Source organism: Poeciliopsis prolifica, unplaced genomic scaffold (genome assembly GCF_027474105.1).
Source record: "Poeciliopsis prolifica strain line A6 unplaced genomic scaffold, Auburn_PproV2 SCAFFOLD021, whole genome shotgun sequence".
In the NCBI taxonomy this organism is placed as follows: Eukaryota; Metazoa; Chordata; class Actinopteri; order Cyprinodontiformes; family Poeciliidae; genus Poeciliopsis; species Poeciliopsis prolifica.
In genome coordinates, this window is record NW_026562396.1 from 9,044,046 (window position 1) to 9,060,369 (window position 16,324).

At 43.2% G+C, this 16,324-nt stretch overlaps 2 protein-coding genes across 2 annotated transcripts; one reads left to right on the top strand and one right to left on the bottom strand.

Annotated features, from left to right (window-relative positions):
* mrps11 (mitochondrial ribosomal protein S11) lies at positions 1–2,851 on the top strand. The gene is made up of 6 exons (XM_055045001.1): positions 1–174; positions 332–409; positions 652–750; positions 1,251–1,380; positions 1,571–1,636; positions 2,348–2,851. Exons 1-6 carry the CDS (start codon positions 86–88, stop codon positions 2,453–2,455), a joined length of 570 nt encoding a protein of 189 aa, XP_054900976.1. The 5' UTR covers positions 1–85; the 3' UTR covers positions 2,456–2,851.
* Positions 2,852–3,819: 968 nt separating this feature from the next.
* On the bottom strand, positions 3,820–15,340 carry pdpr (pyruvate dehydrogenase phosphatase regulatory subunit). The gene is made up of 18 exons (XM_055045003.1): positions 15,237–15,340; positions 14,413–14,686; positions 13,645–13,778; positions 12,747–12,828; positions 12,467–12,630; positions 12,259–12,380; positions 11,749–11,866; positions 11,313–11,462; positions 10,234–10,426; positions 9,917–10,041; positions 9,235–9,390; positions 8,712–8,845; positions 7,965–8,113; positions 7,777–7,889; positions 7,619–7,713; positions 7,436–7,525; positions 6,135–6,317; positions 3,820–6,045 (listed from the first exon to the last, which is right to left on the bottom strand). Exons 2-18 carry the CDS (start codon positions 14,673–14,675, stop codon positions 5,638–5,640), a joined length of 2,679 nt encoding a protein of 892 aa, XP_054900978.1. The 5' UTR covers positions 14,676–14,686; positions 15,237–15,340; the 3' UTR covers positions 3,820–5,637.
* Positions 15,341–16,324: the final 984 nt, after the last annotated feature.

Genomic DNA, 16,324 nt, shown 5'->3' on the forward strand with positions numbered 1-16,324 from the left:
TTCCCGATTAATGGTCTCGTCCTTCACCTTCAATGTCACGCCTGTACGGACGGGAACATTGAACGTGCGTGTATAGAGATGAACCATGCTTAATTTTAGGTGTGTGTTTAATTCGGCGAGCACTTTATGCCGACAGCTGCTCGCGCCGCTAACTGTCAACGGCACCGCCTCACAGTAAGTGCTCCTGTTAGCCGTTAGCTGTTAGCCGCTAGCTAACGGCTAACATTGAGGAAGTGTTGGCTAGGTTTTGAAGCTTCGAGTGCACAAAAACCGTACAACTTGTAACAGAACCTTACAGACGGAGCCAATGACAAGGTGTGTGTGTGTTTAGGTGTGGAGTCAGAAGGCCGTTGTTCCTCGGCGCTGTGAGGCGTCAGGAGGCGGAAGCCAGCACGGGAGAAAACTTCAGGTGTGCGCACTGTTATCCATCAGTCCGTCATAATTCAGAAGGATGAGCTACTCACTTGTTACTTGTCACTTTTTTTTTTTTAATAAAAAATATATTAAGCATATTGAGCAGAGGTAAACAAATTGAGTAGTTGTGATGACTCAGTTGAGATGAATCGGACTAAAACACTAGACTCTCGATGTTGAATGATTTTTGGAGGAAAAACTTGTAATGCTTTGCTCATTCCATTTCCAATCTCTCAGCTATTTCCCCCCTTTGCCCGGTCAAGACAGTCCACTGAGATGGGCTGGGAAGAAGTTTGAGGAGTTGCCAATCATTTACATAAAAGCAACATACAACAAGTAAGTGGAGTCATTAATTAAGTTCAGTTTAAAATAGCAGAAGTCGCACTAGTTATTAACATGATGGCCTTAAAAACAAACCAAGTAAAGTCTTAAAGTAATATGTCGGGCTTAGACTTCAAGGTCATTAGTCGGATCAGAGACACTGATCAGGTTAGTTTTTTTTTTTTTTAGGTCAAATCTAAACTCCAATTACAAACAGTTGTGTCTCTTTAAAACGAGCTGGCAGAGGCACAATTTAGTGACTTTATAAAATGAAAGAGATCTGGCTGACCACGTGAGGAATCAAACACAATGATTCAGTGTTGCGATTTGACTCCTGTCTCACTAATCTGAAACCGAAGCAAAGCTTCGGCTATTGGTGAGCATCAATCTAATTTATCGTCTGGCCTCTACTTTAACCCCTTAACCTGCAGCGGAACGCAGCCAACTCTGCGTTAGTGTTGACAATAAATACTCTAAGAGCCGTTCACGGAGTAAACTTCTCCACCCTTCACCAGCACACACATCCAGCTAACAGACAGCGCAGGACAGTCTTTGGTCCGGACGTCCTGTGGCACAGAAGGCTTCAAGAACAGCAAGAAGTCGACGCCCGTCGCCGCGCAGACTGCAGGCATCGCTGCTGCAGCGGTGAGTTTTCTCCTCTAATGCTGAGGCAGAGCAGGACGTATCTGTGGTCCCTGACCAGTGGAGCTGATCATGTCTGCAGAATGTTTTTGGTGTTGGTCCTCAGGGGAGGACTTGTTGGAAGACTAATACATCCTCTATATAAACACAGTATATTTATCTGTATTTTTGTTGTTGCTTTGTTACCAAACAGAAAGCCGTGGTAAAAGGAGTTACGTTTGTCCGTGTTGTGGTCAAAGGTCTTGGTCCTGGACGTCTGGTGAGCAGTTCCTGCATTTTTATGAAGTTCTTCCACATCCATTGTACTTTTTCACTTTTTGTTGTTGCCAATGAATTTTTAAGTGATAGACTTTACACAGAGTATAGTTGTGAGGTGGAAAGAAAGCGACAGTCGGTTTCACTGGACAGGGATTCAGTACTGTAATTTCACTGGAATGACAGCAGCAGGTATTTTGGAGTTTGTAACGGGATTATTGATGGTTCTCTTTTAACTGCCTCACTCCCTTCTCAGATCTGCCCTCAAATGTTTTCTCCGACTCCAGTCCTGGAGTTTGGCAGGACTGGCTTCCTTCTTTCTGAGTGGCCTGGTACAGGATACATTTCATTGGACACAATTTTTCACTACTTTGTGTTGATCTAACTCCTTATATAGTCAGAACATGTGAAAGGGTTCAGTGGGTATTAACACCAAGCTGATCGAATGTTGGTTGAAAAGATAATTCTAACTAGATTTAAAGAGGCTCGATGTGTTGAGCAGCTTCCTCTTCCTTAACCAAATTAAAAAACACAAATGTTTTAGAACCTGGAAGGGCATTGGTGAACCACAATCTTTGAAGCAATATTTAGAGGAAAAACAGAGCGAGCCTTCAGAATATTGTAAAGGGCCGTTCATGACAGGGATAATTAACTCAACCAGAGACGTGTTGATCCATTTCCTTAGTGACTGAAAGTGTCCTTGTCTGTTTTGCAGTCTGCAATCAAAGGCCTGACGATGGGAGGCCTGCAGGTGGTATCGATCACGGACAACACCCCAGTGCCACACAACGGATGCCGCCCACGTAAAGCCAGAAGGATCTGATGCCGCAGAGCTTTGTATGGAAGCCGTTTACTTGGACTCTGCTATTAAAGTGTTTTGTTACGTAACTCTGCTGCCTTTGAGCTCTGCATATTGTGTTTGAGGGGAAACAACAGATGTTAATAAGCAGTTGCTGTTCCTGTTGACTTGTGCACATTCAGTCTCACTGCAGGGAGCTTCATCTGCTTCAGTTTTCACACTGTGGAAAAGAAGCGATGTGCTTTTCTGCCTCTTACTTAAATGTAAGTAAATGTTGCATTTGCAGAATCGTTCAGTCTTCACAAAAATCCTCTGATTTTTGGTAATACTTTTCTTTTGGTATAACCATTGAAGTCTACTTCATTTGCGTGGGACATGTCAGAACAGAACTGTATCAAACATTTACCAACGTAAAGAAAAGTGACTCCTGTCTTTTCTTCTATCCTGATTCAAAGGTCCTCATGTCCATCATCCCATCAGAACCAAACACTTCAGTCCTGCTGGTCAATGTGAATGAGTTCAACTGGTTCAGAATAGCGAAAGGGGAGCTTTTTAGACTCTTATTTAACTTCAAATAAAATACACAAGCATACTGAATTGTTTAGTACTAACTAATCTTTTGGGCGGGTGAATAATTGCCTGAAGTCCACTGAAGCATGGTTCCCAAACTGGTGGATTTGCAATAAACTTTTATCACTGCAGAAGAATGTTGTGAAAGTTCTCATGTGCGAAAAGTTAAGTGTCTTTTATGATATTTTTATGACAGTTTAAACTGTTCATCTCTACTGAAATGAACTGTTGGATGAGCAGCAGTACAGATTCACTGCTATTCCAAACAAATTCAGAAATGTAGCCTTCCGCTTTCACCGTAAACCCCATAAATTTACAGACTAAAAAACCCGTCACTTAAAAAAACGCAATCTGTATAATCTTTATGGCCACTTCATATTCATCTAAATACTTCACATAAAAGTGAGATGAAATGTCATCACGACATCATGGAGTTGTAGATGGTGATGCTGCGAAGAATCTGGTAGCAGTCAGTCTTCCAATAAATCTGAAGAGACCTCTGACTGAAGACTGCAGCAGCATGACGGTCTCATGAGTGTCATGACTTGATATCCGAGAAGAGGAAAACATATTCCACAGTAACACGTCCTGAATGCCACAATCACATTTGCTTTTGCTGAACCTCTTTAAAACTTTTTACATTTTCAAACGACCTCTGAGTTTTGACGTGTCACATGTGATAGAAGTTTAAAGATTCAAAATAAGAGCGGCTGCAACTGATCGAGTAATTCTTTATGCGACAAGACAAACTCAACTGATACAAAATACGAAAACCAAAAAAAAAAAACACAAACCAAAAGATTTCTATACACATCAGCTATACAAAAATACATTTTTATTTCTTTCCTTTACACAAACATGTAGATGTGGAGGACTGAAAACAGCGCAGTTTGAAGGGCCGATTTGCTCTCCTCAGCCTCACATTTAATAAAACTAAATGGAAAACATCAAAAGTGCGTCAACGTTTCAAGAGAATCAAAAAAAAAAAAAAAACAAATATCTTTTCCACGAGTGCGGCACACATGAAAACACTACAGCAGTTCTCAGCAGAAAACACCAGCACAGAGATCGGAGGAAGCTGTTCTGATTTGCTTTGGAGTTTCAGGAAGTGTTTGCGACAGGGTGAAGTGCAGTGGACGAAAAACAACAATTCTGGGTTATCAGTAATTATCCTGGGCTTTTTTGAGGGTTTTTTTTTTTTTAACAGAAAAATGATTTCTGATAAACTGTTATAAGGCAAAGAGTATGAAATTTCTGAAATACGACATATTTGTCAGCAGCATGTTTACGGCTGAGAACTTTGTGTTCATAAGTGCAACATCAGCTTGTGTTTCCTTCACAATGTCCTTGACAGCTCATGAAGTGGAGAAGGCTGTCAGAGTGAAATTCTTCAGGACGGGTTAAAGCAGGGGTGTCCAAACATTTTGTAACCGGGGGGGAACAATTAAAATGATGCCTTTTGTTGAAAAATGCAAATTCTAGCGTAAAAAAAACTTAATGCATGTTTTTTTTAATGAAATGTACCGTCCTGATTTCAACTCAGGAAGTATCTGTATATAATTTTAGATGTATTCTGGGCTACAAAAACATGATATGTGTCCCTTTTGAAAAAAAAAACAAAACAAAACACTTAGTTAGCCTACTTTAATAAATGGATGCACCCAAGTCTACATTCAAGCAAAAAGTTAGCGGATGCTTGTGGTGCTGTGTAGTATCACATTAAGATGAAAGCCAAAAGTGGAGTTAAGATGGTTTGTATTAAAGCTGCAGTAGTAGCTTTTATAAAATAATACTTTTCTTACATATTTGTTCAAACTGTCACCATGTCGTGACAGCATCAATCTGTGAAGAGGAAAAAAGAAAAAAAAACACAGGAAGAAGGCAGAAGACCGAACTAGAAACATCCAATCAGAGCCAGAAGGAGGGCCTTAGCGCTGTCAATCAAGGCTGTATGCCGGTTTCCTCCTTCCCCCGTTCTTTCTGCTACGAAACAGCTTCAGCACACCTTGTCACTATCGCTAATGCTAGTCAGCATGGCCACCAATGACGGCGGATAAACTGTTGTCCTGAAACGGCGAGTTGTTATTCTCCACGTTTAGCAGCACGTTCATGAGGATGATGACCCGGAGCAGTGCATTTCTTCAGGGAGGAAGTGAAGAAGAAAGAGCTTTCCACAGAATATCTGTCTCAAGTTATACTGTTACGACATAGTGAGAATTTGACCAAATATGTAAAAAACATGTTTTATAAAAGTTGCATACTTTTTAAAAATGTCTAATTCATCATTTGGACACCCCTGGGTTAAAGTCAACAAACTGGTAAAGTCTGCAGCAGCTAGTGTTGATCTCGCCTTGATAAAGCCACGTAACCACAGACTGCAGTGGCACAGCAGTCGGGGTTTTCAGGGTGCGAACGACGGCGGGACGACAAAATGGATTTCAATGGGATGAAAGTTCAAGCGTTGGGTGCTTTTCTAAATATTGCACTTTAAAAGCAGAGGATGAAACCCCAAAACTGATTGTTTGAGTACCAACAGGAAGTGCTTGAACATCTGGCCCTCACGCCAGACCCTGGGTTGGGTCAGGAGGGGTGAACTGAAGGGAGTGTCGTCGAGGGAGACGCTTGCCGTCGCCGCCTCACTTCCCCTGGAGGTTGCTGAGCTCAATGTCGTCCTTGCGCCGCTTCTGCTGGGTGAAGAGGGAGCTGAAGGGGTACAGCTTGGCTTTGGCCGGGTAGCGCTGTCCGGCGATGTTCACCTCGTAGTCGCCTCGGTTGATGAATTCGGGGGTGATGGGCGTGGGGAGGCCCTCGGGGCCCGGCGGCGGGGACACGAAGCCCAGGCAGACGTGGCGCTCCAGGGTGTAGCTGTAGGCACTGCTGGTGGTGGTCCCGGCCAGCTGGCCGCTGCGGTAGACGGGCTCGCCCCACCACGGCCACAGGTCCAGCTCCGTGTCGTGGTCCTCCAGGACGAGCATGACGAAGCGGCGGAACACGCCCTCCTGGCGCTGCTGCAGCAACGCCTCGCGGCCCAGGAAGTTGGTGTCCTGTGGAGGAGAGGCACAGACACACGGCGGGATCATCAGCTCACGCGGGCGCGTGTGTGTGTGCACGTTTCCCCAGCGGACGGACCAACCTTGTCAAACTTGACCCTGAACTCCCGTCCGCACTCCAGCGGCGTGGTGAACGTGTCGAGGTCCTGACCCCAGAAGGCGAAGAACTTCTCGATGCGAAGGCTCCTCAGCGCGTAGTAACCGGCGTTACGGATGCCGTACTTCTGCCCCACTGACATCACCTCGTTGTACACGTGCAGCGCGTACTGGAGGGAGTAGATGGACCACATCAGAGTCAGACTTCACTGTGTTTTTCCTGAAACCCCTACCGACATAAATCACCGAACAGAGAAGATGTGACCTGATGTGCAGTCAGAAGTTGATGTCAACCTATTGTCAACGTGCTGATGTCGGGTTTTAGTGGACAACCTCCAAATCATTCTACGAAGGTGGTTGTATCATAAATTTACTTAACTTTTAAAATCACAAATTTGGTTGCTTTTATAGTCAGTCCATGGCCTGGACTTCTGCTTACTTAGACAGATTCTCCATAAAAACACCAGTAACATTGTCCATTCAAGTAACTAAAGTTTTAGAAAAAAAAGAAAAGAAAAAGAAAAAGGAGGGGGTGCACCGATTGCAGTTTTCTGGCCAACCACCAATCTTCATATAGCCTGACCTGCTGCTTCAGATTTTGGCTAATACTGTTTTTGAGAAGCTGCTAAATATATCAACAAAGTTGTTCAGCTGCTAACTGTGAGGTGACTTTAGTTGACGTGATATGATGGGCGGTTCTGTCAGTCAGTCCTCTCGCTTGGCTGAGCTCCTGAGGACAGCGGCTGATTTTCAGAGTTTTGTGGAGGTGGATAAGATAGAAGGCCAAGGTTGGTTTAACACATAAATACTGGCAGATCGCACAAAATGAATGAAACTGGGGTCGATTTATCGGTGCACCCTGAAAGAAAAAAAAAACAACTTTAAAAATCAAACTCATGTCTCATATTTGCAGTCAAACGTCCTCAAGGAAACTCTTTTAGAGACAGTTTGACTACAAGCGGTTCTGGTACACTAAAGAAGGGCTGACTCAAAATGAGCGCTCCAAGATGATGCATCAGAACTGGTAGGTAAAGGACAAAGCAGGCTGATATCAAGGTTTCAGAGGGCACAATTGGTCTGCTCCTTCTAGGGCCCAGTTCAACATGTCAACTACAAAGTAAACAGTGCACTACAGAAAATCTAAATAATTCAAACTCTGGGCAGTCACATTTCTTAAAAATTGATCGTAGTTTTTAAATTCCAATGAGTAGAGGTCAAAAGTGTTCAGAAAATTGAGCACATGTTCTCAAACACCCGGTCCTGTTGTCTAAACACAACTCGTTTGCACCTCTATGGGGATGTAGAGCATGAAACCTGGTTCTCCGGTATGAGTCATGCTCATCACTCTGATCCCATTAGCGTAGCCCACACTCATCTCCTGCAAATGCAAACAGGGGCAGCATGAGGGCAGGAGCACAGAACAAACGGCAAGCCGCTCATCGACAGCTTTGCTTCGACTCGTCTCTCTCACCTTGCAGAACATGGAGGGGAAGTGCTCGGGCGTCATGGAGACGTACGACAGCTCAGCCAGAACGTCCATCGCTCGCGGACCAATCAGATTCAGAGCTGAAAGAGAAAAGTTTGACGAGTAACCTTTTCAAGAGACGCAGAGAGGACATCGAGGCTCACCTGTGTACTTCCAGCTCACGTCCTCTAGGTGGAGGTGTGGGTCGTTGGGCATGTGCTTCTTTATCCAAGACCAACAGTGGACCTGCTGGTCCGTCGGAGAGATGATGAAGAAACTGGAGGCAAACACACATCGTTTTTCATTTCAGGCGAGTTTTTAATGACATAGATGTTGAGTCCTCATCTCCAACCTGTTCTTGCTGAGGCGCACCACACTGCAGTCGTTCTCGTAGCCGCCCCTCTTGTTCAGCATGCCGGTGTGGACGATGTGTCCAACGGGAACGTCCAGGTCGTTGGCGCACAGATACTGCAGCAGCTCCAAAGCCTGGTCGCCTGTTGACTGAGAAAAGTTCACAAAATCACTTTCGTTGCGTTTTATCCAACCCAAACGTTTGAGTTTCATCAAAAACAGGGCAGTAGAGAGGAAATGAGCAAGAACCAAGCTCAGAGGAACTCAAGTGAATTGCTTGAAGAGGCATTTGGAGGCCTGTATTTTGTAGAAACCTTGATATAGTTATGAGCACGGTGTGCATATTTACCCCGTATAATTCAAGCACTTTTCAAACAACTTAAATGTAAAATAAAAAACAACTAACAGGAAGTTTAAATTTACTATTGCATATCATCTATTACTGTTATTAATAACATCTTGTGGTAAGATTCTACATTCAAATAATTCAAATAAATTGTTAGATTCCTGCTCAAATTAAATGATTACCCATCAAAAAAATATATATATTATTATTATTTTGGTGACAAACTATACATGTACATATAAACAGTATTTTATTGATTCTACAGAAAAGTCTAGCTGGTACTTTTAAAAAGAGCCAATGATTTGTTACAAATCAATGCAAAACTGAAGGCAAAGATGATAGTTAAAAGGGGAACTGGTTTTTTTCTACCAGATTTGATGCTGATCGTAAGACGTGACTCACAGTCAGCTCAAACTTGGTGAAGGAGGACATGTCGATGACACAGACGGCCTCTTTGCAGCACTTCACTTCTGCTCCGACGATATCAAACCAGTCGGGCTTGTAGAAGGTCTTGCTCTGATCCAGGGACAGCAGATCTGAAAAAGAAAGAAACAGCAGGGAGGTTATTCATGAAACACCTCCAGAAATCACATTGCAGAAACTCAAAAGATTGAGTTCGAACCCTGGGTTCAAATCGATAACGCAACACCATAAACAATGTGTTTCTACGAATTCAGTTTCTGGGTAGCAGTCGTAAAAGTTTAGTTTCTGCTGTCGAATTCTGGGAAAAATCACCGCATTTCCATAGATGTTCCATCTTTACTGAGAATTAAGTACATTAGGTGTATTCTTAGAACAGTATCTGCAATGACTTCTCTTAACTCTACTTCACTCTCTGTTGTTGGTTCTCAGACTGGCTAGTAAAAAAAAAAAAAAACTGGTAGGAAGTTGAGAAGGCTTGGTGTGGATGCTGAGCAGTATGCACCTTTCCCAGGGGGAACAAAGTATTTGGGCCTTTCGAAGCCATGTTTTTCCATCCAGCGAGCCCCCTGGGTGTCCAGGCGGTCATACAGGGGACTGGTCCTGAGCTGCCGGCCGGTCTGAAAGTCCCACCGAGGAACCTTCAGCTCATACAGCAGGGCTAAGTATGAGACGCAGAAACACAACAATAAAAAACATAAAAAATAACTTCTCAGTGATATATATCGAGTCGAATTCAATACGACTCTATCACACAAATGTCAAAATACACCAACTGTTAGGAAACTGGTAAACTCCCAGAACTAGATAATATTGTTAATATATCAATAAGTTGAATTATTTTCCAGCCTGTGCAGGATCGCTTGTGAAAAGCCTTAGAGCTGAAAGTGTAAACGGATCAAGTATTGAGCTTCAGAGAACTGAGTGGATCTGAGGAAGATATCTAATTATAATAGAACCACGACTTACATTTTCTTCTTTCTTTAAAAACACAAATGCAAAAGGTTCCGGTCTAAACTTTTGCTTTTGTGTGTTTCTGGTACGCATGTAAATCTGACGCCCACATTTTTAGAGAAGTGTTTTTCCATGAATCATCGGCGGTTCCTGAAACACTTTAAAGTTAACTGGTTGTAGCAGCACTTTGTTAATATTTAGGGTAACAGATTAAAGGAGCGGCCGCTACTCACGCATGACTTCCATGACTCGGTGTCTCAGGAAGGTTCGGCTGCTCTGCAGGTTGCCGAAGCGTTTGATGTCCAGAGGCCAGACATTGGCGGTGGGGTATCCGTAGGTCATCCACTCTGCCAGGTACCTGCACACAACAGGAAGACGCCGTGTGAGCTTCACTGAACACGTCACAGCAGAGCGTCAACGTATGAAAACATTTCTTTCCATTCAACACACATGGAAAAAGTAAATAAATAAGGCCTGTAAAACAAAAAAAAAAAATAAAACGCTTTTAAAACCATAGAGTTTCTCCCCCATTTAATGAGTTATTGCTTACTTCCCAGCTCCTCCGGCGAAGGCCAGACCCGAGGAGTTCATCCCTGCCAGCACGTAGTAGCCAGACACACCCGGCGTCTCCCCCATCAGGCAGCGCATGTCGGGCGTGAAGGACTCTGGACAGTTGACCAGCTGGTGGATCTCAGCTGTTTCGATGTGCGGCATTCTCCTCAGCAGGGCGCTGAGCATCGGCTCTGAAAGCGGAAGAGCGCAACGGTGAGGAGTTCTCTCTCCCTCAAATACTTCTATGTTCCAATAATTCGGATCGGTGCGTTCAGATTTGGGGAGCCACGCTGTCAGGCCAAAGTGACCCGTCTGTGAGAATTTAGCCGAGGTATTTCAGTTGCGTGTTGCTGTGGTTCAGGTTTGGCTGAGAACTTGTGTCCTCCCCACAAGGTTGACAAGAGTTACGACGACCTGCCAGCTTGCATCTCAAATTACTACCATGAGGCCAAGGACAAAGATTAAAGCATGCATGTGTATTGAGACATATGTACAAAGACTCATACAGAGTCAAAAACAATAAACCAAGGCATTCATTTTGAATAAAAGTATATATATTTTTGTATTAAAAAAAAGAGAATGATTTGACTGATTTTTATTTAATTTTCATCGGTGATGAATGTGGGAGCATCCATCCTAATTTATTGCCTGTGCCTTTGTGCCTTTTTCTGTGATTACTAATATAAAAAATTATCAATAGATCCATCCTACACTCTATAGAATGCTGAGCTTCTCACATGTTGATGTCACAAGTATTTTTCTTTTAGCTGCAGATGCGTCCTTTGCTACAAATAATCAAACGTTCGCTAAAGGAATGCGTTGTTATTGCATTTTGGAAAATAAAATGTTTGCTTTTGTGTTTGTAACAAATTCCTATTTGATTATTTGCATCTTTAAATGTATTTCTAATATATAAAAAGGGCTTAAGTGATTAAATGAAAAATCTACAGGATTTGCCCATTTTTTCACTCAATCAATACAATAATTGATTATTAAAATAATTATGAGCTGCAGCCCTGTAATATATTAACATGCAATCAAATAAAGTGCTCAGAAATAGCAGTCGGTCCTCGTTACCGAAGTGATCCCAGTCCTCCTGCATGTTCTGGATCTCCAGCTGGTTGCGGCCCTCGGTGAAGATTGGTTTGGGGTTCTTCTCGAAGCCACCGGACAAAAGGCCTCCCTGCCACGGCCTCGCATACATCCTACCATCCATATCAATTATAACTGGGGAAAAATATAAATGAATCACAGACACAAGTCCTATTAGATCAACCTCAACTTTAACAATTCGAACACAAGAGCAAAGATCCACCAAGAAGAATGTTTGTGGTTCCCGATCTCTGGTTTTGCAACCTGTGGTCTTAGAGGCTCTGACATTATCTTGTCACTAGCAGAGCAAAGGAGAATTATGTATTAAAATCCCACCCAAAACTGCAGTTTCAAGTAAAAACAGACTTTACAAATGGATTAGAAGCTAAAAGTGTAAATCAGTGTATTTTATATCAGAGACCTGGAGTGTCAGGTGCCAGTGGCTCCTGGAGAGGTTTGGTGAGGAGGTAGAAGTGCTCACAGCCATGGAGCGGGACCGATACTTTCACTTCACTGGCCTGGCCCAGCTCATAAGCCCACTGGAGCGGAGACAGACGGAGAGGAAGCACCAGATGACTGCATGAACCTAATAAACAAGACCCACCCAAGACATTTGCAATAAAGCTAGTTAGCTAGCAAGGTTTTGTCAGCAGCTAGCTAGCGGTAGCCTCAACCGCCTTGTGTCGACTCAAACTTTAGCCTGATAGAAAAGTTCCATGAGAAAACTATATAGAATATACAAGATTAAAGATTAATTTAAGACTGATGGTTAATGTATTTAAGGCCAACTTGCATATCTTCCAATGGATTTAAGACATTTTAAGGCCTCAATTTTAAATACATGAATTTAAGGCTTTATGAGGATTCGCAGAAATCTTGTTGAATGTCAATGAAAATAATATGCACCCAGTCTCAAGCGCATGAGTTTTACCTGACCGGCACAGTTGACAAAGTATTCACACTCAATGGAGCCGCGATCGGTCTCCACAGCCACAACGTGGCCCTTCTCGACCACCACCTGCTGAACGGCGGTCCGGTCCAGAATCTGGACCCCTGAAAACCAACAGAAATGAAATACGAGGAGGAAGGTAGAGAGAGAGACAAAAATGGGGCAAAGTCAGGGTTTCCTCTGAAGTTACCGTGTCGGGCGGCAGCCACGGCCAGCGCGTGGTTAACGTCGGGCGAGGACACCACAGCGTCATCGGGGAGATGCAGCGCCCCCACCAGGTCATGAATGTTGACTAGAGGGTGGAGTTTGGCAATCTCTTTGGGTTTGATAATGTTACAATTGATCCCCAACACTCTGTGGATAAATTAGGAACTTCATTGTTCTTTACCGTCTTTAAATCAAGCAAATCGATGGCATCCGCCTACACCCCTGTAGCCCCGGACACTAATGAGTTCAATCGCCTGTCTTACTTGAGCCTCGTTGCCAGGCGCTTAAGTGAAATGAAGCGATCCTGATTTTGTGCCAGACACAAAGAGCCAGTCTTTACATAACCTGGAAAATAATAAGAAATCCAACACACACACGCACGCACGCACACACACACACACACAAGTATTGAGTCAGAAATGCTTATAGATTCTTTTTTTTTTATTTGTCAAGTTAAAAACCACAAATTCAATGTATTTTATTTAGATTTCATCTGACAGGTCAACCCCAGACAGAAAATGCCAATGAAGTGAAAGAAAGTTCAATGCATCACTGCTAGTTTTATACATCTAAACATGGAGATTTCAAACCACTTCTCTTTGGTTTTGCTTCGTTAGATTTGATGAGAGACGGTCGGGATTTCAATCTGGACTGACTATAATTCATGAATGTGCTAAACCATCTGTGTATATTGTTGCATTTAGTCCCTCCAGAACTTTTGCAATGTTGTTCTTTTTTTGTGATTGTTGCGACCTAAAATGGCTGACTTTGCAGCACCTTTTTCCAAAAGCTGCAGTCAAAGTTGCACATTTTTACAAGCTTTAGTTTTGACATTAACACAGCCTTACAAAAATATTAAATTGCAGCGCATAACCTTCCCAAAAAGTATTTTATATGGTCAATATAAAATGCAAACGGGAAGATATTAATGCAAAAAAACAATTTCAGAGGCACATTGTACTCCTTTCTGGATGTCTAGAACAAATTGAATTAATCATATCCGACACAGATGCTAGTACAGGCACAGCAAAGACAGGAGGTGCAAAATGTTATTTGTATTTGTCAGCTCTAGTTAATGATGATGAAGCTACACATTGTAATTCTCCCTTTATTGCCAGCATCAAAAGCTGAATATGAGAGAAGGCTGTGAAAGCACCTAACCTGTTTTGACGCCGGTCTCCTCCTCTAGCTGCTGGTAAAGGCTGCTGGAGTAGTTGGCCATCTGAGACTCGATGGAGATGGGCTTAGCCATGCTGAGAATGCCAGCACAGAGTCTGGTTGTTCCTGCACCGAGCCTGGGCGAAATGCAAAATATGAATAAGACATAATATTTAGCCTTATGATCTCCTGCAGACCAATATGACCCAATTTAAGGCTGGACCACAGTGATGTAAAATCAACTTTTTTTTAGTTTTACATCATGTTGTAATGTTATTCCCTCATCAAAAACATGCTTTTTGTTGCTTTGATTCTTTTATACATGTGTAATAAATCATTTTGGCTCCAAATGGCTGCCATGGGAAATGCAAAATCCTTGCCATCACCAAGGAGCACTTTTTCTTTGTCTCCAGGTGAAATTCTGCATTACAGAGCACTCCTTCCCTGCAACTCACCCACTTAGCTCCTTCAGACTAGCCAGCAGCAATTAGCAAGCACCTGGTAGAGCTTCAGATCTACTTCTCAGTGCAAAGCTCCTCAGAGCAATGATAAAGGCTTAATTGAGGAACTGTGATGATATCTTGAAAGAGCAAAAGCTTCTTAAAGAGATAGAGGCCCAATTGCCAGATTTTAAATTGCTAAGCACATTGAAATAATCTGAAAGTAACGTAGCTAGTTGCACCAATGGAGTTGGTGTAGTAAAATGACACTCTGTGCCTGGTAAATACATAATTGTGCCCCTTTAAATATAATATAGGGTTTTCATTTCACCTGCCCTGCTCAAGGAGAATGATGTCCGTCCAGCCCAGTTTGGCCAGGTGGTAGGCCACTGATGTTCCAACAATCCCGCCTCCACAGATCACCACCCGGGCCTGGCCTGGTACAGGGGGCAGCTGGGAGTCCCCGCTGACAGCCAGACACTGCGGGGAGGTCCAGAGCCCCCTGCCTGCCAGCCTGAAGCCCATCTGAGGGAGCAGCAGCCTGGGGAGCAGCGCAGGGGCCATGGCCCTGGAGCTCCGCATACAGCTGCACATGGCTGTGCTTTCTGCAGCAAATAAACACAAACACAGAGCTTCAGTGAGGAAGGTTTGGTCAACAAGTGATCCTTACGGTTTAAATGCTGGTGCAGCAAGCGTGCCAGAGGTTACACGGTCTATTTCATGAGTAAGACGGGCTATTTTACCCAGCAGTTTTGTGGTCCGCATTTAAAGAGCAGCAGGAGTCTTGGAGGAGCAGCAAGATGAAAACAAGAGTTAACAGAAGACGGCTCTGTTGTTATGAAAGCTCCCTGTAGCTGGACCGCTAGCTTTAGCTGGCGACACTTTTGACACATAAATTGTTCTGCGAACTCAGCTCAGAGGTGAAACGGCCGAAGCAAGCCCCGTTTTTTTTAAGTTACATAAATGCCGCCCTGACATTGCGAGGCTTTATGGTGGCCGGGTTTAACTTATCAGGGTTGACTGAAGCTACACTGCGTAGCTTGTAGCAGGCGCTAGCTAATGTTCACTACTTTGCATCTTCATTCGGCCGAACGACAGAATACACAAACCACATGTCTGACACATTTCATTTGCCCGCGGCGGCCTTAAACTCACCTTGTCAGCCAAGTCTGTCCGTCGCTGTCGGTTTACAAACAAAGTGGGGGAGAGCAAGGACCGATACGAGTGGAAGTCTCCACATGAATCAAGCTAGCTTCAAGTGGAAGCGCCACTTCCGGTGTGGAACTTCAAATTAAAGTCACACGCCCCGTTTTACGCTCACGCTTCCACTTTTATTTTCTGACTTCCGTTTCACTCCGGAGTCGAAACTGAGCAACAAGGACCACTAAACACAGTTTGATCCGTGGTCAGTTTTGATAATATCTCGCCTGCAAATCACGCATTTTTTAAAAACCTTTATGCCATTTCCAACATGGTCAACACTGTATTTCACAACTGGACAGCAATGTCAGCCACACCAGTTTAACCTATTACACTTTTTACATTTCCAACCAAACGTGTACATGCTGACGGAGGACAGAATCGTCCTTTAAAAATGTCAGGATCAGTTTTATTCCCCTTGATTTAGTTTTTTACTTTGACTACACTGTTTTTATTTTTGTGAATACTTCAGATCCAGGGGCAAAAATAAAAAGCCCAGGATATTCTGCAGACCAGGCCCACTTTTTGATTGTGTAAGAAAGTCAACAGACTTATCCTGAGATCCAACTTTCTAACAACATCACACCTTTCGAAGGCTGTAATAAGAAACCAAGGTGCTTTTTAATCTAAATTTACTTTCATCTGGTGTGCCGAGCAAACTGCATACTATCTATTCAGAACACGAATCACATACGTATAGCTAGATACGGTCTGGAGAAAGAGGGTGTTCAGGTGGAGTATGTTAACATATTGTTATATTGTTGCTGCACCATCGTAATCATCTGCTGTGACTGTCTTTTTTATTTTGCTGTTCTTGATTTGTGTCTTTTGGTTTTATTCGTTGCATTTTTGTGATGAAATGTTAAAACTGGTTTGAGAGGAAAAATGTATTTCCAAACTACACTCACCCGAAATATGATTGAAATTTGGCACAAAGCTTTAGGAAAGTGACATTCTTCAGATACAATTTGTAGAGTAGAAATAAGTGAAAGTGTTTTTCATTCTTCCTCTAGCGTGTCTCCATCCATCCATCCATCCATCCA